Here is a 22,636-nt window from a genome sequence, read left to right on the forward strand (position 1 = left end):
AAATCTTGGAGGACTTCCTGGAGGAGTGGTTACTTGGGTTGATTCTCAAAGAATGGTTGGATATGAACAAGAGCGGGTATGGGACACAGTATTACAGACAGAGGTGACCGTAAGAGCAAAGGCACAGAAATGAAACTGTCCAGGGAAGTAATTCCATTGAGCAGAGGGAGGGTGCATTGCTTCAGACGTGGGTGGAGAGGTGGGCTAAGGCAGTGAGGCAGGAAGACTGTGAGGCTGGAATTCAGTCCATGCTGTGTCCTGAGAGGCTGTGGAGACCCAGCCACTGTTTGATCACCACTGTACACCGAAGGCCTGGCATAGCGCCTGGCATCCAGCAAGCAATCGTTCAATACTTGCTGAGTGCACTGACTGGGAGTCGGGAAGCCTGAGTCTACAAACGTATCCAAGTCTGCTCGACCTCCCGAGAGGGGAGCAGAGGATCGGGCAGTTGGGTTGCCACTGGGATGGCAAATGGTAAAGCAGGAGTTGTGGAAGGACGGGGGTGGGACAGAGAGGGAGTTCCAGGAACATCTTTCTATGGCTCTGCAACCTCCCCACTACCCGGGCCTCCAGACAGCCACAGACTTACCTAGGTCTGAGCAGGCGGGGACATCACAGTACTCCCATTTCACCTTTGCATTGTTTAATTTAAAGAAACACCAGGGCTTTTTGTCTCCATCTGGGTTTCTAAAATTAAAAAAAAAAACAAAGTAAGCCGGAGTCAAGGCTTGGTGAACTTGCTGGACCTCATTAAAAGTCCTTTGAGTAAGAGAGCACCAAGCTCTTGCATCCCCCTGGGACCACATTCCATTCCATTCCTCCAACAGGTTAGCAAACCTTGACATACTAGGGTGGTTATAGTTTGGGGGCCAAATCTTAACTTCCAGAGGAGAATCTTAACCAGGGAGTAGTTCACGAGCTTCGTGCCAGATCCACGGGGCATATTACATTGTTTGTAGGAAAATAAATGAGATCCCTGTTGAAGACCCTTCTTTGTCAGGAAAGTGAAATAACTACAGAAACATGGTGAGAGTAGGGCTCCTCTGCCCGAGCCTTCAAGTTTTGTGCGTGGGAATTCTCTGAGAGCAGGTGCTGGGGGTCACCCTGAAGAGTCCCGTGGAGGGGGCAGCTCAAGGTAAGTGAAAGTAGAAGGAAACTTGTGTCTTGTGCTAGGGAAGTCCTCTTGCTTAATGGAACCAGTTTAAAGCCATACAAAAACTCTCTGTTTCTATATGCAGACCATGCATGTCCTTGGCCTTGATTAGACAATGAGCTGTGGAAGGAAGCCAACAGGATGGTCAGGAAGACGGGGAAGAAGGTACCAGTCATCACCAGGGATAGAAATGGCATTATTCTTATTTGGGAAAACCTGCACATCCTTGTGTCAGAGACCGTCATGCTAACCAAACATTCCATTTTCCATTTATCCCTTTGAAGTTCCATTTATCCCTTGAAGTTATGTGAGACTATATGACTATTTCTGGCTAATGAAACATGTGTGGTAAGATGATGTGTCACTTCTAGGCTGAGGTAGTAAAAATCTCACGCTCCATGTTCCAGTCTCTCCTTCCCCTTCCTGTGTATTTGAGTAACTAAGTGAAGCTAAGAATACCCCCTACCTCCACACCCAACCTACATGACACGCGTAGCATTAATGGGAAATTAACATTGATGTGTTCAAGCCACTGGGATTTGGGGGTTGTTCATTACAGCAGCATAACCTAACCTATCCTGAGTTGGAAAATCTTCCTAGAGGGAAAGCTGATGAGTTTCAGTGTTCCGTTCCAAAATTTCGAAGCTGGTCCAGGAGAACTAGGAGCAGAGGGGAGGGACAAACAAATCCTTCCATTGACAAGTGGCCAAGACGGAGGACAGGGAGGATGGTAAGCTTTACCTGCAGAAGTTGTGCTCCCCAATCCCATGGGCCTCAGCGTCCTCCATGAACATGTTGTAATTCTCCTTCAAGAGAAGGTGGGAGTTCCAGTAAAGGCACGAGTGCTGGTTGATTGTCTTACTCACTTTCCCTCGGTAAGAGTAGCCATCGCCAACATAACAGTCATCAGAACCTTGGAGAGAGCAGTCGGGACTGTGAGAACTGAGACCAGCTGGTGTGCCGTGCCTGGAAAGGACTTGGCAGGTGTATCAGGTGGTGAGAGGATTGGGCCTGAATACTGATCACCCTGAGGTTTCACTACGAGTTCCCAGAAATAAGGTGGTTTGAACGCTCCACATTCAACCCAGCTTAAAAACAAGGAATATCGTGGGGGTGGGGGTGAGAGCTGAGTTCTTTAATTTTGGCTTAAACAAGAACCAGTGGTAGGTAGGTTGAGGCCCAAGGATACCCAGGAGTGTTTGACTTGCCCGCACTATATCCCAGTTTATGACTTCCTCTACATGGAGCCAGACATACCCTACGCCCTTAGGTTGGAAGGCCGAGGCAATAGCAGAGCTTGGGAATTGACTTGAACCCTGTTCTGGCAACAAAATGCAAACAGATAAAGGAGTCCAGAGGCCTCACATGTGTCCCTGAGTTTCTGATGAAGTGGTGCTATAGACCCATACCTATTTCACAGAGTTTCCCCTTGAACTGGTCAGGACAGGTGCAGGTGAACTTGGATCTCCGCCTATGCCGGGAGCAGGTGCCGCCATTTTGGCAGGGATTTGGCCTGCATGCAGGAACCGCTGTGAACACAGGAAGTGGGTCCAGGAAGGCTCTTTAGAAGGAGTTGCAGCTACATCTGAGCTGATGAGGAGGTATTGGTGGCACTTTTCTGGTGTCCATCCTTTCACAAAAATGGGTCACCAAAGGGGAAAGAGAGACCCACTGACATGCAAGAAAACATACACACAGACCTTAAGAACATAAGCAAACATGGATGAAGCAATATGATGGAGGCCAGCAAAAAAGAGTCTATAAGTAGATGGGTTGCTCAGTAAGGAAAAACAAGGTGCATAGACTGAGCAGGAATTTGGGGGCCAGTCTGAGCTAGGTTGAAACTTAGCTCTGCCTCTTGACAGCTGAGTGACCATAAGCAAGTTAGCTAACCTCTCTGAATTTCAATTTCTTCACCTGTAAAACTGTTTCTTGTAGTGTTTTGGGGACAATGTGAGAGAGAATGTAAATCTCCTGGGACAATGCCTGACTCATAGCAGTGAATAAATATACATGGCCCATTCTAGGAAAAGACCAGGGCTTACTTCCTAGATGAAATGAGTTTCAAGATGATTATTTTTTGTTGGGAAGAGACACAGACAAGTCAATTCTCACTGGACTTTCCAGAGGTAATGAATCTTAAAAAGTCCTAGTTAAAAGGGCCATCTTGGAGGCCACCAAAACACTGGATGTATCTGGACTTCCACACAGGAGGATATTGACATCCCAGGCACAAGCCACGGTAGAGAGAGCTTAGCATAGAAGAGGCCTCCAGCACTTACCTGTGGAGCAGTCTTCACCCCTGTAAGGGTGTTTACAGGCACAGCGGTAGTAAGGAGAACTCTGAGTAATGAGACAGTCTCCTCGGCCACATGGGTTGTTCTTGCATTTGTTTTGCACTGTAGGAGATCAATAGAGAAGTAGGGACAAAGTACAGGACATTATTTGGGGCACATTTTACTTTGAGAGGTACCTGTACAGTACAATGTTTGGGAGGGGAGTGCGGGGGCGTGGGGAGAGGTGGTGTTGGTGACTGATAGAGCATGTGCCCCCTGTCCATGGTTCTGAAACATCACGCTACCCACCTAGACAAGGCTTCTCTCTTATCCTTGGGTCGTGGATGATTGCTTCCCAGTTCCTTATGAGTTTCTAGGGCTCATAGTCTTTATTATGCTATTTTTATAAACACCTTGATAATTTTTACACCTTCAGAAAAGTGGAGCTGCAATTTGAGTTTCTCCATTGTATAGCTGATTTTATATTCCATTTACAATTTTGTCATTCTTCCAAGAAGTTGAGGGATAAACCCAGTAACTATGTTTGTGCCTGATATCCCAAACCATCCTGAAAATTTTATTGAAAGATTTTGTAGGATTGAAAATGGTAGGAATAACTGAAGAGGACACAGAGAAAACAAGTCAACCATAAAACCCTCACTTCCTCCCTCACCCCACTTAGATGGTTGCTAGATGCAACAGATTCCAGGTTCTCTCTAGGGGTGCAATTAGCCTGTAAGAATTCTATTCCCAATACCTTATTACATAGCCTCATGTTATGCCCACAAGAGGTCACTAAGAGTGGACACACCTTTTATCAGAGTCTCCACGAGTGAGGATGGCAGGAAGAGAGAGCATGGGGCTCTGAGTCAGGCACCAGGTCTCTAATTTCTGCTCTTCTCTTAATTAGCTGTGTAACCACGAGCAAGTCCCCTGTACACTCTGGGCTCCTTTTCTCTAACAAGGTTGAGCCTTATGTGCCCTGAGAGCCTTCCTGCTCTCGTATATGAACAACATTTCTCTGTTGAAGTTGGTCTAAACACTCTTGGTCAGAACCCAGCTATTATCTCCTCTTACCCTCAATCTTCTCATCTGTGGAATGGACATACTAGTCCTATCTAACGTGTAAGGGTGAGGACTCAGTGAGATGCTGCCTGTGACCATGCTGAGGAATCTATTATGCACAACATAATATGTGTGATTGTCAGCCTTTTCACGGGATTACTGAACCCTTCTTTACCCCCTAGAATTGGAGGAGAAACTGCCTCTTGTTCAACATGGAGGGAAGATTGGATCCAGTGAAGGTCCACTCACCATTCTGACACCTGTTTCCAGAGAAAGGGGCTGGACAGCTGCAGGTGAATGTGGCCCCGCTGATGAGGCAGTTCCCACCATGTGCACAGGGGTTGGACAGGCATGGATCTAAAACACGTGGGCGGAAGTCAATGTTGCAATGAACAGCAGGCAAGAAGCCCCCTGTCTGCTCACTGAATTTCCATCTCCCGCCCCAAATGAGAGAGGAACTGCTTAGCCAGTGATTGGGGAAAGGGGGAAACATGCATTGACCTTAAAGAGCCGGGAAAACTGCCATGACAAGACCAGAGGGAGGGATTCAGGTTAGTAAGAGGAGAGGCAAGAAGGAATCGTGACTGTCTCCCTCAGCCTGGCTTTGGATGGGGCCTTTCTCATTGAGTAACTCCCCTTTCCCGTCATCAGTGTCTCTCTCCTCCCAGGCTCGCTGGGAGTGCCACGGGGTCTGTCTCTGATGCCGAAGGCATTTCACAAGCCTGAAGACCTCCCCTACTCCCAGTGCCCAGGGGTGGAGGTCAGGAGTGGGGAACGAAATCCCACCCCTAATGAAACACAAGCTTTCTGAACATCAGGAAAGAAGACCAAAGGCAAGAGGGGGACAGAAGAATTGACGGCAAGGAGGAAATGACCCAGTGGCCTTCATCTTTCTTCAACTACTTGTTCAGTTAGATTTTGTCATATTTCATCTGTGCCTTTGGCTTTTCATGGTTGTCTGAATGGATCTTCCCTTGGGGAATTCTTTATCCTTCTGTTCACACACATTGTTCTTTGGTTCAGGAACTAGGATCCCTGGGCCTGGCTCTTGTTTTGATGGTCCCTTCTGATGTTCCCCTGATGCCCCGTATCTTGGCCCTGCCTTCCAGGCCACTTCGCAGTTACACAGCTTTTATTCCAGCTGCTAAGTGCTTTCCATTACTTCTACTGATTTAGTCACATGGCTTTGCTTAGGCCCAGCTTCTCATTTTCCTTTCTGTCTCAAGAAGCCACAAAAACAAAAACAAACGTGGCCGAAGCACACATGTGTGAGCGCGTGCGCACACACACACACACACACACACAACTGTGCAAATCTTCTGAAAAGTGAAAAGAGAAAAAAAAAACCAGCACAGCACAATGGCAAATTTGTGAATGCTACAGTTTGAAGCCTAATGCTAAGACAGACTCTTCTGCATAATTAGGACTACCTGTCATGAAAACTCTGGGGATGATTTTGAACATGACTCTCACCCACAGTGTCGGGAGAGCTAGATGATGATGCATAACTTGCTGAGTGACCTTGGCTAAGTCAGCTCCTGTCTTGGCCTCACTTGCTTCACCTGTCATTTGAAAGTGGGAGAGATGGTCTCTAAGAACCTCCCCAGTATTCATAGTATGTAATTCCAACTGGAAAAAAGCCAGTCTAAATAATTTTATAATACCTATTTTATGATGCTGGTCAGAGAGGAAGAGAAGAGAGAGCCCTTGCATGTGGTCACACATAAACTCCCCTCCAGGTGTGCTGCTCTCCTCCCAGGAGGGCCCCCGCAAACAGCTCTGGTACCTACCGTCCTCCGCGTAGTACCAGTCAGGATTCTCGGGATGGCCTAGAGCACTGCTGGCATTCCCTTCCTGGTCGTAATACTCTTGGCTGTACTCATAGAGGTCGAGAGTCCAATCTACAGATGTGGGAACAGGACAGAAGCAACCCTAATCATCAGACCTAAAGAAGTCACCATTTTATTTCACTGAAAACCCCCTTTCCCAAAGATTTCTAGGTCCTGAAGGAGGGTTCATGTGTCTTTCCAGCTCCTGACGCTGACGGGGCAGATGGAAGGGGTCGGGCACCGTGAGTTTTCATTTGAGGGGGCTGTCATGACCCAGTGAGCCAGCGCTGGCATTTGGCAGGGTCAAGAGCACGTGATTGGAAATGGCTTTTCACTAACCGTGACCTTGGACAAGTCAACTGTATCCTCCGTGCCTCAGTTTTCTCACCTGTAAAGAGCAGGAATATGACTGGGGCGCAGGGAGTCTCCAAGGTCCTGTATGAGATCTGCCCAGGGTCAGATCCAGTGGCACTTGGGTGCCTTGTTGGGCGGTTCTGTGAATGAAGTTTCTCAGTGGGACTTTATCAGTCACCTTAGCTGAATAAAGCCAAAGAAACTTGTCACTTTTCTTTCAGCTTCAGCATCAAACTACTCCCGAGTTATTTATATAGAATCATCGTAACTGTTAATATTTACTGAGTCTTTACTATGTACCAGGCTCTGGACTAAGCATTTTACATGAACCACCCCATTCCATTCTCATAAAAATCTAGATGTATTATTATCTCTACTTTAAGCTTAGAAACCTGAGGCTCAAAGAGGTTAAGTAACTTGTCCAAGGTCACATGGCTAATAAATGACAGCATAGGAACTAAGGCAGTTTATCTCCATATATCCCTTAAATTGCACTCTCTCAACTGCTTCAGCGGGCCTCTCATACTGCCTCAGATAATTCACAGTTACCCTTGGGAAAGGGGTCCTATCATTCCCGTTGCATATCCAGCCTGCTAATTAGGGACTGTCCAAGGACAGCCTTGAGAAGGTTCACGGATCTTGCCTACTGAAAGAAAGGGCAGTATATGGCGTTGCCCATGGTTGTAAACCTTACACTAGACCAATCCACTAGGAAGAGCAGGTGTGTGTAAGCCTGGACTCAAGCTCTTTGTTGTCTGGGGCCTTGGAAGATGCTGATCGCTCTGTGGCTGAAGGAGAGGAGTTTGGGATTTGAAGAAGGTTGGGTTGACTTTGCTCTCTCCAGCTGGCAGGAGTATGGCAAGTCAGCAAGTTGAAGCTGTAAGGAAGCTGTCCAGAGATGCATATGATAATGAGGCAGGAGCAAATGCAGATAGCCGACTTGAAAAGGCGCTCCCACGGAGCCACAGCGATGGCCCGGAGGATGCGACCTTACCTACGCCCCATTATCAACCACATTATCTTATTCGTCTCTCAGTCATTCCCTTATAGTCTTTATCTCTTTGGCTTTTGAAAAATCGACTTTTGCACAATGGCTGTTTTATATTTCCCATTAAAATGGAACTATCTTTTTATTTCCTTTTTGAATACGCCAACTCTGGTTCCTTGCCAAAGTTTCACCTCATTTATCACAGTGTCAAGTCAAGACTCCCTTTGCCTCCTCATTATTTCTCCCGAGCTGCTTTTCCCCACTATGAAAATGCTCTCAGAGGAGGCCACCTTTCCAGGCATGAGGATCTAGGTTGAAGATAAGGCCATTGTCTTCCTGGAGCAAAAAAAGTTTCTTTCCATCTAGCATGATAAAGCAGAGAAAGGGTGAGAAAGTAAGGGGAAAAAAATGTTTTTCTGAGTTTGACATGAAAGATTTCAAACTGACATTTGGAAGAGACAATGAGTTTGGTAATGAGATGATTGCCCCATTTCTTTCTTTCTTTTTTCTTTGGAGAATTGATTTTTGTTTTTCCAACAGGTGTTTATAGATAAGCGCCTTTGAATCGCTCCTGTAATTTCTCCTATCACTCCCACAAGTCGAGAGTCAGACTGGATAATCTTGGTTAGACCGTTAAGAATCATTTCTTTTGCAGATATTTGGAAATGAGGGAAGGTTTTTCATAAAGATGGAATGGTATGATTTTTCCAGGTGACAGAGGATGGATGAAATGTCTGTTGGAGGGTTTTGATTTGAATCCAGCCCTATTTACAAGGTCTGTTCACCTCTCAGTGAAGCTAAGGAGGGAATAAAACACATAGACTTTGAGTTACATTCCTGCCAAGTGAGGCATTAAGTCCCTGCTATTCTCCAGGGTCCAGGGCCCTTGGTTGAGGTGGGATAGAAGCAGCAGAGGCTCAGTGGCCCCAGATTGCCAGAAGCCATCAGTTGGAAGACTGTGCAAGGGAAGGCCAAGATCCTTGACATTTGGGGTGGGTTGCGATATGTTTTGAAAATGCTTTTTAGAAGAGTCACCTGGGAGGGTTTCTCTACCTCCAAACTTAAAGCTTGTTTTGTCTTTTCTATTCTATTGGTAGTTCATCCCATTGCCTATGTAAGAAACATGTATTGTGCACCTACAGTGGGACAAGTATTATGCCAGGTGCAGGAAGGCTTTGGGAACAATGGAGAACTATACAAAAAAGAGTGGGATGTGGCCTCCAGTCAAAGGAGCCTCGAATCCGGGGTGGATGGGGGAAGGAAGCCAACCAAGGAAGGAGATGAAAAGGTAGTGAAGAGGCAGGGGAGCTGGATGTGGCCAAGTCTAGCTGACAGCCTCAAGTTTCACATTGGTACTCCGGTGTGGTATGAGCCAATCTGATGAAATAAAAGAGACCTGATTCTTCACCTCTCCCTGTGGCCATGCTTATTGCAATGTGCCTTTGCAGCTCCTCTCACCAAAAGATGGAGTCACAAATCAATAAAATTAGAAATGAAAAAGGAGAAGTTACAACAGACACCACAGAATTACAAAGCATGCTAAGAGACTACTACAAGCAAATCTATGCCAATAAAATGGACAACCTGGAAGAAATGGACAAATTCTTAGAAAAGTATAACCTTCCAAGACTGAACCGGGAAGAAATAGAAAATACAAACAGACCAACCAATCACAAGTAATGAAATTGAAACTGGGATTAAAAATCTTCCAACAAACAAAAATCCAGGACCAGATGGCTTCACAGGTGAATTCTATCAAACATTTAAAGAGCTAACACCCATCCTTCTCAAACTCTTCCCAAAAATTGCAGAGGAAGGAACACTCCCAACCTCATTCTATGAGGTCACAATCAGCCTGATACCAAAACCGGACAAAGATATTACAAAAAAAGAAAATTACAGACCAATATCACTGATGAATATAGATACAAAAATCCTCAACAAAATACTAGTAAACAGAATCCAACAACACATTAAAAGGCTCATACACCATGATCAAGTGGGATTTATCCCAGGGATGCAAGGATTCTTCAATATATGGAAATCAGTCAATGTGATAAACCATATTAACAAATTAAAGAATAAAAACCATATGATCATCTCAATAGATGCAGAAAAATCTTTTGACAAAATTCAACACCTATTTATGATAAAAACTCTCCAGAAAATGGGCATAGAGGGAACCTACATCAACATTATAAAGGCCATATATGAAAAGCCCACAGCCAACATCGTTCTCAATGGGAAAAACTGAAAGCATTTCCTCTAAGATCAGGAACAAGGCAAGGATGTCCACTCTTGTCACTATTATTCAACATAGCTTTGGAAGTTCTAGCCACGGCAATCAGAGAAGAAAAAGAAATATAAATTGGAAAAGAAGAAGTAAAACTGTCACTGTGTGCAGATGATACTATACATAGAGAATCCTAAAGATGCTACCAGAAAACTACTAGAGCTAATCAATGAATTTGGTAAAGTTGCAGGATACAAAATTAATGCACAGAAATCTCTTGCATTCCTATACACTAATGATGAAACATCTGAAAGAGAAATTAAGGAAACACTCCCATTTACCATTGCAACAAAAAGAATAAAATACCTAGGAGTAAACCTACCTAGGGAGACAAAAGACCTGTATGCAGAAAACTATAAGATACTGATGAAAAAATTAAAGATGATACCAACAGATGGAGAGATATACCATGTTTTTGGATTGGAAGAATCAATATTGTGAAAATGACTATACTACCCAAAGCAATCTACAGATTCAATGCAATCCCTATCAAATTACCAATGGCATTTTTTCACAGAACTAGAACAAAAAATCTTAAAATTTGTATGGAGACACAAAAGACCCCAAATAGCCAAAACAATCTTGAGGGAAAAAAATGGAGCTGGAGGAGTCAGACTCCCTGACTTCAGACTATACTACAAAGCTACAGTAATCAAGACAATATGGTACTGGCACAAAAACAGAAATATAGATCAACAGAACAGGATAGAAAGCCCAGAGATAAACCCACGCACTTATGGTCAACTAATCTATGACAAAGGAGGCAAGGATATACAATGGAGAAAAGACAGTCTCTTCAATAAGTGGTGCTGGGAAAACTGGACAGCTACATGTGAAAGAATGAAATTAGAACACTCCCTAACACCATACACAAAAATAAACTCAAAATGGATTAGAGACCTAAATGTAAGACCAGACACTATAAAACTCTTACAGGAAAACATAGGAAGAACACTCTTTGACATAAATCACAGCAAGGTCTTTTTTGATCCACCTCCTAGAGTAATGGAAATAAAAACAAAAATAAACAAATGGGACCTAATGAAACGTAAAAGCTTTTGCAAAGCAAAGGAAACTACAAACAAGACGAGAAGACAACCCTCAGAATGGGAGAAAATATTTGCAAACAAATCAATGGACAAAGGCTTAATCTCCAAAATATATAAACAGCTCTTGCAGCTCAATATTATAAAAACAAACAACCCAATCCAAAAATTGGCAGAAGACCTAAACAGACATTTCTCCAATGAAGATATACAGATTGCCAACAAACACATGAAAGAATGCTCAACAGCACTAATCATTAGAGAAATGCAGATCAAAACTACAATGAGGTATCACCTCACACCAGTCAGAATGGCCATCATCAAAAAATCTACAAACAGTAAATGCTGGAGAGGGTGTGGAGAAAAGGGAACCCTCTTGCACTGTTGGTGGGAATGTAAATTGATACAACCACTATGGAGAACGGTATGGAGGTTCCTTAAAAAACTAAAAATAGGCCTTCCCTGGTGGCACAGTGGTTGAGAGTCCACCTGCCGATGCAGGGGACACGGGTTCGTGCCCCAGTCTGGGAAGATCCCACATGCCATGGAGCGGCTGGGCCCGGGAGCTATGGCCACTGACCTGCGTGTCTGGAGCCTGAGCTCCGCAAGGGGAGAGGCCACAACAGTGAGAGGCCCGCGTACTGCAAAAAAAAAAAAAAAAAAAACTAAAAATAGAATTACCATATGACCCATCAATCCCACTACTGGGCATATACCCAGAGAAAACCATAATTCAAAAAGACACATGCACCCCAGTGTTCATTGCAGCACTATTTACAATAGCCAGGTCATGGAAGCAGCGTAAATGCCCATCGACAGACGAATGGATAAAGAAGAGGTGGTACATAATATGCAATGGAATATTACTCAGCCATAAAAAGGAACGAAATTGGGTCATTTGTAGAGACATGGATGGATCTAGAGCCTGTCATACAGAGTGAAGTAACTCAGAAAGAGAAAAACAAATATTGTATATTAACGCATATATATGGAATGTAGAAAAATGATACAGATGAACCGGTTTGCAGGGCAGAAGTTGAGACACAGATGTGGAAAACAAACATATGGACACCAAGGGGGGAAAGTGGCATGGGGGATGGTGGTGGTGGGATGAATTGGGAGATTGGGATTGACATATATACACTGATGTGTATAAAATAGATAGCTAATAAGAACCTGCTGTATAAAAAATAAATAAAATAAAATTCAAAAAAGGAAAAAGATGGAGTCAGTTTCTCCATCCCTAGGGTCTGGGCTGGCCTTGGGACTTGCTTTGCCAATAGCTTCTAGTGGAAGCATTGTGTACCAGCTCCAAGCTTCTCTTTCTCTCTCTCATGGACCCCTGTGACTGCCGTGTGAACAGGTTTGGGCTCTTCTAAGTAGGATAATGGAACATGTGAGGCAGCCCTAGGCCCCAGCCAAGGTCTCAAACATGTAAGAAAGCCCAGCTAATCTCCCAGCTGACTACAGACACATGAGGAAGCCCAGCCAAGATCAGCTGACCCTGTCTAGGCTAGAAGAACTGCCCTGCTGAACCCAGTCTAAATTGTCAACCAACACAGTTTAAACTGCACACATGGGTCCACTTACATGTGGATTTTTTTTTCAGTAGATACATACGCACATGCACTGTAAATGTATTTTCTCTTCCTTATGGCTTTCTTACTAACATTTTCTTTTCTCTGGCTTACTTGTAAGAATACAGTATATAATACATATAACATACAAAATTGTGTTGATCGACTGTTTATGTTATCAGTAAGGCTTCCAGCCAACAGTACACTCTTAGTAGTTAAGCATGCAGGGAGTCAAAATGGACTTTTGACTACATGGGGAGGTCAGGACCCGCAACCCTTGAATTGCTCAAGAGTCAACCATATCATGTAGTAATAACAAATGAACACACATGGCTTAATATTGAGTTGCTGGTGGGATACGAATTTTAGATACTAGAATTCCTCAGTGGCCCAGGTGGTTGCAGAATTTTAGGTTTCATGGCTGGATCTCAGAGGGCACATCTCTTGAGTTTTGTATTTAACTTGGTCTATCTGATTTCTTTCCTTCAACTAGACAGTTGGTTTCTTAAGAGAAAGGGCCATGTCCATTCCTCTTTCTACCCCACAGTGCCCAGCACAGAGCCCTATATGCTGTTAATATATGTGTTGGACAGATCAACCTTTCCCTCTATGGCCAAGCCTCCCTTCCTTCTGATTGGCTGGCACACAGTGGGCACATAGCTCTACCAGTGAAGATGGTGTCTGCCTGGTGCAGAGTAAACAGGGAATTCAGGAAAAAAAAACTATTTGAGATTTGGGTCATAGATATTTAGTGAAGAAAATGTCTGATGAGCTCAAGAGGAGGATAGAAATTTGTCCAAGGGTTTTCCTGGGGACACAGGGACTGCATGCAGCCTGACATGAAATTTGGTTCCATTGGTAGATTTTTTAAAAGTTTTCCAGGTTCCAATACAGATTACTTGAGAATTTCTCTAGGCTATAGAGAAGGAGAAAGCTTTGCAGGATGAACGGGGGAGCTGTCAGAAGCATTTCATATCAAGTATAAAAAGAAACCCTTGTGGATTTGTCTAATTATAAGAGTCTGTTTTTAGAATTTATCAGGAAGAATGGTAAAGAATATCCCGAGTTAACTCAAATATCCCAAATAATAGGTTATTATGTACTGAGTATTTTCTATGTATTGGTGACTATACAAAATAAACGTGGTTGCACACAACCTTACTTAACTTTAAAAAAACCTCTATAGCATAGGTATTATTATTCCCATTTTACAGAAAAGGAAAAACTAAGGCAGAAGGAGATGGTATCAGAAGCCAGGTCTACCTAAGTCCAAGTCTGGTTTGCTAGTTTATGAGCCCTGGAGCCTCTTGTGGGTTTGTGTTTCCGGAAACTCCATGGGTTTTGGCTTCCAGGAAGTAACACCATTGGGAAATCTCTTTTGTCACATCCTCCAGGTCCCTCAACCAGGATTATCGTGGTCCATACATGGGGTCTCTCGGAAAAACTCAAGAGTTCCTGGGATGGGGTTTTGCAGCTGCTTGGGTTAAAGAGCTTGCCAGATGTGTGGAACAGAATAAAAATCCCTGGAATGCCGTCCCTGTTGGCACCATCCATCACTGTGGCACAGACGGTTCCTCCGAGGGCCTCCCCCAAACCCCAACCCTGTCAGCCTGCATTTGATGCTTCCATTCTGGCTGACAGGGCAAGCCCAGCAGAGACCCTTGCTGGCAGGCGTCAGGACAGCTGATGGATGGGCTCAGCCTGTGTTGCTGGGCAGAATCTAGCTGGCTTTGAAGAGGCATTTCTGCAGGCCTGTGGGCTGTCATGTCACCTGCTTTGGGGAGATGGGCAGAGTCTGTGTTGTTTGATGGTCACCTCCTCTGCCACCCGTTGGGGACTGTGGCCCAGGCCCATCTGCTCCAGCCAGGCCCTCACCATGTACTGTCTCCAGCAAGACCAACTCCAGTAGCAGCTTGCCTGTGGACTTGAGCACAGCATTTCCCTGGCCACACTGTTGTCAAAGCCGGCGGGGAATCTGACAAATTCCATCAAAGTACAACCCTCAGGTGAAATTAAATCAGACGTGAACAGGGCTGTTTTTAGAACCTAACCTGCTCTTTGCAGAAAGACCCAGCCACTACATCTCACCCTGTTCCACAGCCAGAGGCTGACAGAACACCTCGAGATGGACTCGGGGGCATGCATGTGGCCTGTCCCAGGATCCCTTCATCTACTTAACCAAACTATCAGAAGCCCTTGGCAGGGTTCTTATAAAGCCCAGAATCTCAGTATGTTAAATCCCACATTTTCCACTCCTTACTAAGTGGCTTTTCAGCCTGTGCTCGAATACCGCCAGTGATGGAGAACTCACTACCACTCAAGAGCCCAAAAGCCCATTCAGATTTTTTGACAACTATGATGATGACGAAGTTCTTCCTGTTTGCAGATCAAATCTGACCCTAAAGTTTCCAATCTATTTGATTAAAGCTGAAGGCCTTATGGACACAAAGAATGTATCCACTCCCTTTTCTGTGAGGTCTGTTCAGTAGGGCCACTGCATACATTTGTTCGTGTTGTTCACTGCACAATCCAGGGTGTCATAAACTCATAGTCATTGTAGATGTCTTTTGCAACTTTCTGGCAGGTGGCAGTAAAGTTTCTTGAGGTAAATACTCCTGTTAACTCCCACAAAGCCCACCTCGTGGACTACGGGTGGGACTGCTTTTCTTTTTTCTTTTTTTTTTTTGCGGTACGCGGGCCTCTCACTGTTGTGGCCCCTCCCGTTGCGGAGCACAGGCTCCGGACGCGCAGCCTCAGCGGCCATGGCTCACGGGTCCAGCCGCTCCACGGCATGTGGGATCTTCCCGGACCGGGGCACGAACCCGTGACCCCTGCATCGGCAGGCGGATTCTCAACCACTGTGCCACCAGGGAAGCCCGGGGCTGCTTTTCAAACACTTGAAGAGGGTGAGGTCCCTTGAGTGTTAGATGTCCTGTTTCTTCCTCTGTGCAAGCCCACAGTTCCGAAGCTCTGTCTCGTGGGCACCCAGACCAAAGCAGCCCCTTCAGTGGTGCCTGAGAAGTTCGCGCTGAAGGCTGGGGAGGGGGCATCTCTTCCCATCTCTTGGCCTTGGACCCACCCTGGATTCCAAGTATGCTGCTGGTCTGGCCAGCTGGGGGAGCCCCCTGAAATATGACTCTTCCAAGCAATTGAATTACATGTTGTTGAATTCAACACTCTCCTTTGCTTTGGGGAAAGACACAGATCCTTGCCCAGTCCCCACACCATGCTCATGTACATTTCTATCCAATTCCACAAACATTCCCTGAGCGTGCAGGGCAGGACAAGTTCCAAGCATCGCTTGCCTTGAGCCGGCACAAATCTGTCTGCCCATCCAGGGCTTTGCTGCCAGAGAATATTGACCGTCAAGCTGAATTTGACCCAGTTATCACCTTCTTTGCTCCGAAGAGACCCTTGATCCAATGTTTAGACGCGACTGTGATCTCCATGTGCCTGGCTCTTGTCCTCTGTGGGTGACCAATGCAGGTCGTTACCAGTGGGGGATGTGTCCTCTGCCCCAGTGAAATAATCAGTGGAGTTTTCTCCCTTGGGCCTCAGAACAGCAAAGGGAGACTCAGACCCAGAGACAGAGACCGAGAGATGGACAATGTGGCAGGAAGTAGCAGCTCTGCTCAGCCCAGGCCCGTCTGAGGGCACCAGGCAGAGGAAGCGGGGCAGGTGAGAGGTGGCAGGTGTGTCTGTGAGAGAAGAGCCTGTGTGGAAGAACATTGAGGAGACACACCGGGTGGAGGAGCAACCCAGTGGGGGTGCTGGTGAGAGGCCATCAGCAGGGGTGGGCCAGCCGGGGGCTGCCTGTACAGCACCACCCTCTCAGCACAGAGGGGCTGGCTCCCCACCGAAGTGGGTGGAGAGAGTGGGGTAGCACAGGGCTGGCCTTCCTGGAGCCATTGTTCAAGACACCCTCACTTTGCCTTGGCCTTTTGGTCTCATTTCAGACACTAATGGGCAGGATGCTTCCCCTCTCTGGGCCTCAGTATCCTTCTGTATAAAATGAAGGGGTTTAACGGCTTCAGCAATTCTTCCCTTGGGGTCATGAGACTGGACATCAGGGATGTCCACAGGCAACTCAAAATTGTGTAAAGCACTGTGTGTGTGTGTGTGTGTGTGTGTGTGTGTGGACACACAACTACCCAGGAATGCATTTCTCTGGGAAGATCCTCAAAGCGGTCCGTGACACTTCTGAACCATTGGAACCCTGAGGTCACATCCACACTCACATGTACGGGCCCCCTTTTCTCCATCCCAGAACCAGCCTGTGGGGTTGGAAGCCCCAAGGGGGTCCGCACACTCACCTGGGTCCGGGTCGGTGAGTAAAGACAGGAGGGAGAACTGAAAAACAAAATGACACAGAGCAGAGCAAGGTTGAGTCCTCTGAGCAGACTGGGTGCTTTCCTGAGCTCCTGCGAGCTGAAAGGAGCCTTCGGAGTCATAGCTAGGGCACAGGAGCACGGGGCACTTCCTGATGGCTGGAGCGGTGGTGTCGGGGATTGGAGAGAGAGGGGCTGGGGCCTATTTGGCGATGCTCCCCACTCTTCCTGTGCTGGCTGAGTGATCCAAGGCGCCACTCCTTCTCCCCAGGGTGGATGTGTAGTGCTTGCTCTTACCTGTTCCCATGCTGGACCCTGGCCGCCCAGGTACTGACCGTCTTGTCAGGTACAGTGATCAGCATGTATTGTGCGTCTCCTCTGGCCAACTACACATTGCTGCATTTAACTCCTCTAACAACCCTATGAAGAGGCTTATCAGCCTGTTCACAGATGAAATTGAGGCTCAGAGGTCACACAGCCGTGAGAGGATTCGGATTCATGCCCAAGTCTAGTGATTGTCTCAGGTGACAGTTCCTTAAAGTTGGAGATGGACAGATGCTTAAACTCTCCAATTACTTCCCACTGTTCTTGGAATAAAATACAAGCACCAACTATGACCTGTAAACCTCCTCCCATACCCCTCTCTCCTGCTGCTCTTTACTAATCTCCAGCCACACCTTGGTTCAAAATGACACTAGCCAAGCTCTTTCCACCTCAGGCCATTTGCAATTGCTGTTCCCTCTGCCTAGAAAGCTCTCCACCCAACCCCTCCAATGACCATCACTGGGTCTCAGCTTAAATGTCACTTCCCTGACTCCCCTATCAGTATGACATGCCCCCATTGTTTTGTCTCTGCACCCATTCATTTCCTCCATGGTCCCCATTACAGCTTGTAGTTTTGTATGTTTATTTGCATGTTATCTGTCTCTCACATCAAACTCTGCCCTCACAAGAAAGTGGAGGCTGTTGTATGTTTCATCACTGAGGTATTTACCCAATATTGAGCCGGTGCTTGGCACATGGCATGCCTCAAAAAGTTTTGCATAAAAAAGTAAATAATGATAGGAATAGTGTTTTTTGGTGGTGGTGGTAGTGTTTTTTGTTTTTTTTTTTTACAATGCAGTACTTACCAGAAAAAGAAAGTTTTACCTATTTAATAGCTGGAATATTTTCTTTCACTTACATCAGATGTCAGCAAACAAAGGTCCTTGAGCCGAACCTGGCAGTTGTGTTTTTGCCAATAAAGTTTTATTGGAACATGGCCACGCCCACCTGCTTACACATTGCCTGTGTCTGCCTTTGTGCTGCAACTGCAGGGCGTTTGTTGACACAGAGAGTATAATCCCAAATATCTCCTATCGGGTACTTTACAGACCAAGTTTGCTGACCTCTGACTTGGAAAACAAGAGTTCTATCTCCTGACAGGGTTCCCTTTGGGTGGGTCTCAGTGACCAGGAAGCGGCCGTCAGTGTGATGTATCTTCCTCATACCCAGTCTAGGCAGTTTGGTATATTTGCTTCCTCTACCCTCAGCAGAAGTTTTAATTTTCTGTTTCACTGTAGCCTCCTCAGTCATTTTTGGGTAAAATGGTAAAAAGAAAGAATGCATCCCGACGTGATGTACGCACAACAGGGCACAACATCAACTTGTAGCATTCTGGACAAAAATGCTTATCCTAAATCTACTCATGAGGAACGTGACAGGCCCAAGTTGTGGGCTTTCTACAAAATAACTAGCCTCGACTCTGCAAGATTGTCAGTGTCATAAAAGGCAAAAAAGATGGGAAGACTGTTCTTTATTAAATGAGGCTAGAGACACCTGACAACTAAATGCAGCGTGGGTCCTTGATTGGATCCTAGATTTAAAAAAAAAAAAGAAAAGAAAAGCCCTAAAGGATATTATTGGGACAATTGGGAAATCTGAATATAGATTTATGTCAGTATTATTTCGTTAGTGTTGAATTTCTTGAGAGTGATAATGGTAGTGTGGTTTTGTAGGAACACGTCCTTATTCTTAGAAGCTGCTGAAGTAGGGAGGGAGATGTCTGCAATTTAGGTGCAAATGATTCAGCAAACCAACCAACCAAACAAACAAACAAAACAAATGTATATATCGGGTTGGCCAAAAAGTTCGTTTGGGTTTTTCCCCAATGCCTAAGAGATCATGGCAGAAAGCAACTATGGCAAAGGTTCTGTGTTGCATCTATCTGGGTGAATGATAATCAGTGAATTATTCTTTCCAGTTTTCTGGAGGTTTGACAAATTACAAAATAAAAAGTTGTGGGGGAGAAAGTCATGCAAAGAAAGGGAGAGGGGGCTTCCCTGGTGGCGCAGTGGTTGAGAGTCCACCTGCTGATGCAGGGGACACGGGTTCGTGCCCCAGTCAGGGAAGATCCCACATGCCGCGGAGCGGCTGGGCCCGTGAGCCATGGCCGCTGAGACTGCGCATCCGGAGCCTGCGTTCCGCAACGGGAGAGGTCACAACAGTGAGAGGCCCGCGTACCGCAAAAAAAAAAAAAAAAAAAAAAAAGGAAAAAAAAAGAGAAAGGGTTAGAAGCCATCTGTTGTCTGGACAGTGACTATTTAAATGCATCACTATTGCCCTGCCCTGTTTCTGCAGGAAATAGACAAGGGGTGGGGATTTTGTTTGGTGGGGGTTGGTAGTGGCAGGCGGAGTTGGCAGAAGAAGGGCAGGTTCAGGTCTTAGGGTGTTTCTGGGGCTGGGGTGCTTGAACAGGGAGCAGCTGACGTTGGCACCTCTGGGTATGAGTGGCAGGCAGGTGACAGAGAAGAAGCATGAGGGGACCCTGAGGACAAATGTTACACCTCCTTCAGTCTCTCCCTCGTCACAGCCAGTCCTGGTCCTTTGCCTGCCTCATCCTCCCTCCATAAAGCTTGTGTGGACGTCAGGGCCCGTCACTCTCTACCTGTCTTCATCCAGCCCTTCAGGACCTGAGCCAGGGCGAGACCCCCAAATCTTAGCTGGAAACTGGAGCTTGAGGGAGAGTCAGGTGCTGCGCTGCCCACAGCCAGCAGGTGGCAGACGTGCCCTTCCCAGGAGTTGGAGCTGGAGCTGGGGCTCAGACGGAAAGCAAACAGAAAGAAAACAGGACCTTCCTGGCCTGGGGGCACCTTCAGATCCCACAGGCTCTCAGGGGGTCTGAAGCAGCTGCCGCCCAGCTGTGCAGCCTGGGCTGCATGGCAGGGTGTCCCAGGGGTCGGAAGCAGCCCCACTCATTTTGTGGATCACTGGATCCACCCTCAGAAAGAGGCTGTGGTGAAATGTGGACACCGGCAGCCCAAACACCAGGCTGGATATTGGGGGACCAAACCGGAAAGGCTAGGACAATAGCCAGTGATTTATGCCGTATACCTGGATCCTGAAACTAACCTGGATGATGGCGGGGGGCTGAGGGGGATGGATAGACACAATATCTGCCTCCTTTCATCCCATTATTCCATTCCAGTTTTCAAAAGAGACAGGGAAGTAAGAACTCCTATGCCTGGGACTTGCAAATCTAAATAGGAAGGTCATTGATGCAAAAGAAGTAGGAAGAGGCGCAGGAAGGGACAGCTGTGATCTCAGCTCGCATTTATTAGGACCCGACAGTTGCCAAGGACTGTGCTAAATGATGTATGTGCATTTTGTCTCTTTTATTGCACAGAATCCTTGATAATTGAAGTACTATAATTATGCCCATTTTAGAGGTGAGAAGACACATTTGCAGAGATTAAATTGCCCAAAATAACTCAGCTAGTAAATGATAGAGCCAGGCCAGAAAAGAGCCAGTCTAACACCAGAGCCATTGCTGTGAGGGATGAGGGACCCACAGCCTGCAAACATGGTGTTGAAAAGATGGAGAAGGAAGTGGGAGAGCTACTTAATGCTAAGAGAAGCAGGACATGGAGCCCGGTGAAGAGATTGGGTCCTTATTCTTGGAAACCTTTGGGAAAATCTTGTCCAGAGTTGCCCAGGCCTGGGAAGACACAGAGAGGGCCACTAGGTCCCAAGGACATCTGGGGAAGGGACAAAAGTCATCTGCAGCCTCAGCCAGTCCACTGTGACAAACACATCTCAGCAAACATCTTCACCCAGATCAGAAGGCACACGAGCCACTGCCTGTTTCGTCCACCACATTTGTTCCCAGTCTCACCAGGGATGAGGGGTCACAGCTGCCTCGGCTCCTCTTAGAGGGCTGGGAATAGCAGCTTCTTGCACATGGAAAGGTAGCTGCTTTGCAATAGATTCAGAGAGACCTCTCTAGATGCAACTGCTGGTCCATCTACAATCGGGCTTTCACAGTGGACCCGTGGCTCAGGACGTTGGCCTTCCCCAGTTAGAAGCAAATTATTAGCAATGTTAATATCCCACCCCCCAGCCCAGTCACCAGGGAGCATGTCTCACGATCTGGTGTCTTCTAGGCTCAAGGTGGTTGGTGGGCAAGGCAGGGAGGGGCAGAGAGAAGGATACTGCTTCGGAGTCTTCCTGATTTACAGTGTGATCTCCTCGAGGGTGGAGGGAGTTGAGGTCTAATCTCTTCTGTCCTATCTTTATTCTAGTAATTATTTCAACTCAGGTTCTTCCTCTACCTTTCACAATTCTAGACCTTCTTGAAAACAAAACAAAAAGGCAGAGGCTAAAATCTGCCTTGATGGGTTCCAGGAATTAACTGATAGGAAATATTCTCAGAGGACTGGGAAGCAGTAGAGGGGAGAAGCGGGGCTAGACCTGACCTTTGGAGCTAGAAGCTTGACTTAGAATGAACCAATAGCAGAAAAATCTTTCACCTGGTAAGTAAGACATCGGGACTCAAATTCCAGCCATCTCTTTCTCTGCAGTTATTCTGCCATGACCGAGTGGTAGACCAGATGTCACTGCACACCAGGAAAAGATTTGCATTGCTCCTAAAGGTAGCTGGGGAGGAGAGAACTCTGCACTGTGGCCAGGTGAGGGTGAGGCTGCTGGGCTGGAAGGCAAGCCAGGGACAGGACTGCGCAGCTCAGCAGAGCCAGTCCCCACTGCTGGACACAGCTCAAGGTTAGGGTGAGAGGCGGAGGTGACAGAGGACAGGGGTTGCCAGTATCCCAGGCACCATCCCAACTGCTGCCTCACAACATCCTCCCACTCTGGCCTCTCCTGCAAAAAGCTATGTCATGAGACGTGCAAAGCCTCAGTCATTTTTTTTTAATTGTAAAATATATACGACATGATATTTTTCATTTTAACCATTTTTAAGTGTACCATTCAGTGGCATTAATTACATTCACAATGTTATGTAACCATTACCACTGTCTATAGCCAAAACTTTTTCATCATCCCCAACATAAACTCTGTAGCTATTAAACAACGACTCTCTTCCTTCCTCTTCCAAGCCCGTAGTAAGCTCTATTCCACTTTGTCTCTATGACTTTGCCTGTTCTAGGTACCTCCTATAAGTGGAGTCATACATTATGTGTCCTTCTGTGACTGGCTTTATTTCACTATGAATAATGTTTTCAAGGTTTGTCCACGTTGTAGCATATCTCAAAAATGTGTTCCTTTTTATGGCTAAATAGTATTCCATTATCTATCACAATTTGTTTATCCATTCATCTGTTGGAGGATACTTGGGTTGTTTCTATCTTTTGGCTATATGAATAAGACTGCCATGAACATTGATGTACAGATATCTGTTTGATTCCCTGGTTTCCATTCTTTTGGGCCAGTACCAGAAGTAGAATTGCTGGG

The 22,636-nt window shown here is 46.1% G+C and overlaps 1 protein-coding gene and 1 long non-coding RNA gene across 2 annotated transcripts in view; one reads left to right on the top strand and one right to left on the bottom strand.

Moving 5' to 3' along the window:
- The window catches only part of LOC309971397, a 1,020,865-nt gene that overhangs the window by 299,082 nt on the left and 699,147 nt on the right, over positions 1 to 22,636 (top strand). The gene's annotated exons all lie outside the window — the stretch shown is intronic.
- HABP2 (hyaluronan binding protein 2) overlaps positions 1 to 22,636 on the bottom strand; it is a 36,579-nt gene that overhangs the window by 6,896 nt on the left and 7,047 nt on the right. The window contains exons 2-8 of the mRNA XM_082854860.1: positions 16,895 to 16,931; positions 6,285 to 6,395; positions 4,744 to 4,851; positions 3,436 to 3,552; positions 2,563 to 2,682; positions 1,895 to 2,066; positions 590 to 687 (exon numbers count right to left, since the gene is read on the bottom strand). Of these exons, the coding sequence (XP_082710986.1) occupies positions 590 to 687; positions 1,895 to 2,066; positions 2,563 to 2,682; positions 3,436 to 3,552; positions 4,744 to 4,851; positions 6,285 to 6,395; positions 16,895 to 16,931 (763 nt within the window). The remainder of the gene's footprint in view (positions 1 to 589; positions 688 to 1,894; positions 2,067 to 2,562; positions 2,683 to 3,435; positions 3,553 to 4,743; positions 4,852 to 6,284; positions 6,396 to 16,894; positions 16,932 to 22,636) is intronic.

The sequence above is a fragment of the Leucopleurus acutus genome (assembly GCF_964270905.1).
Source record: "Leucopleurus acutus genome assembly, chromosome: 14".
Lineage (NCBI taxonomy): Eukaryota > Metazoa > Chordata > Mammalia > Artiodactyla > Delphinidae > Leucopleurus > Leucopleurus acutus.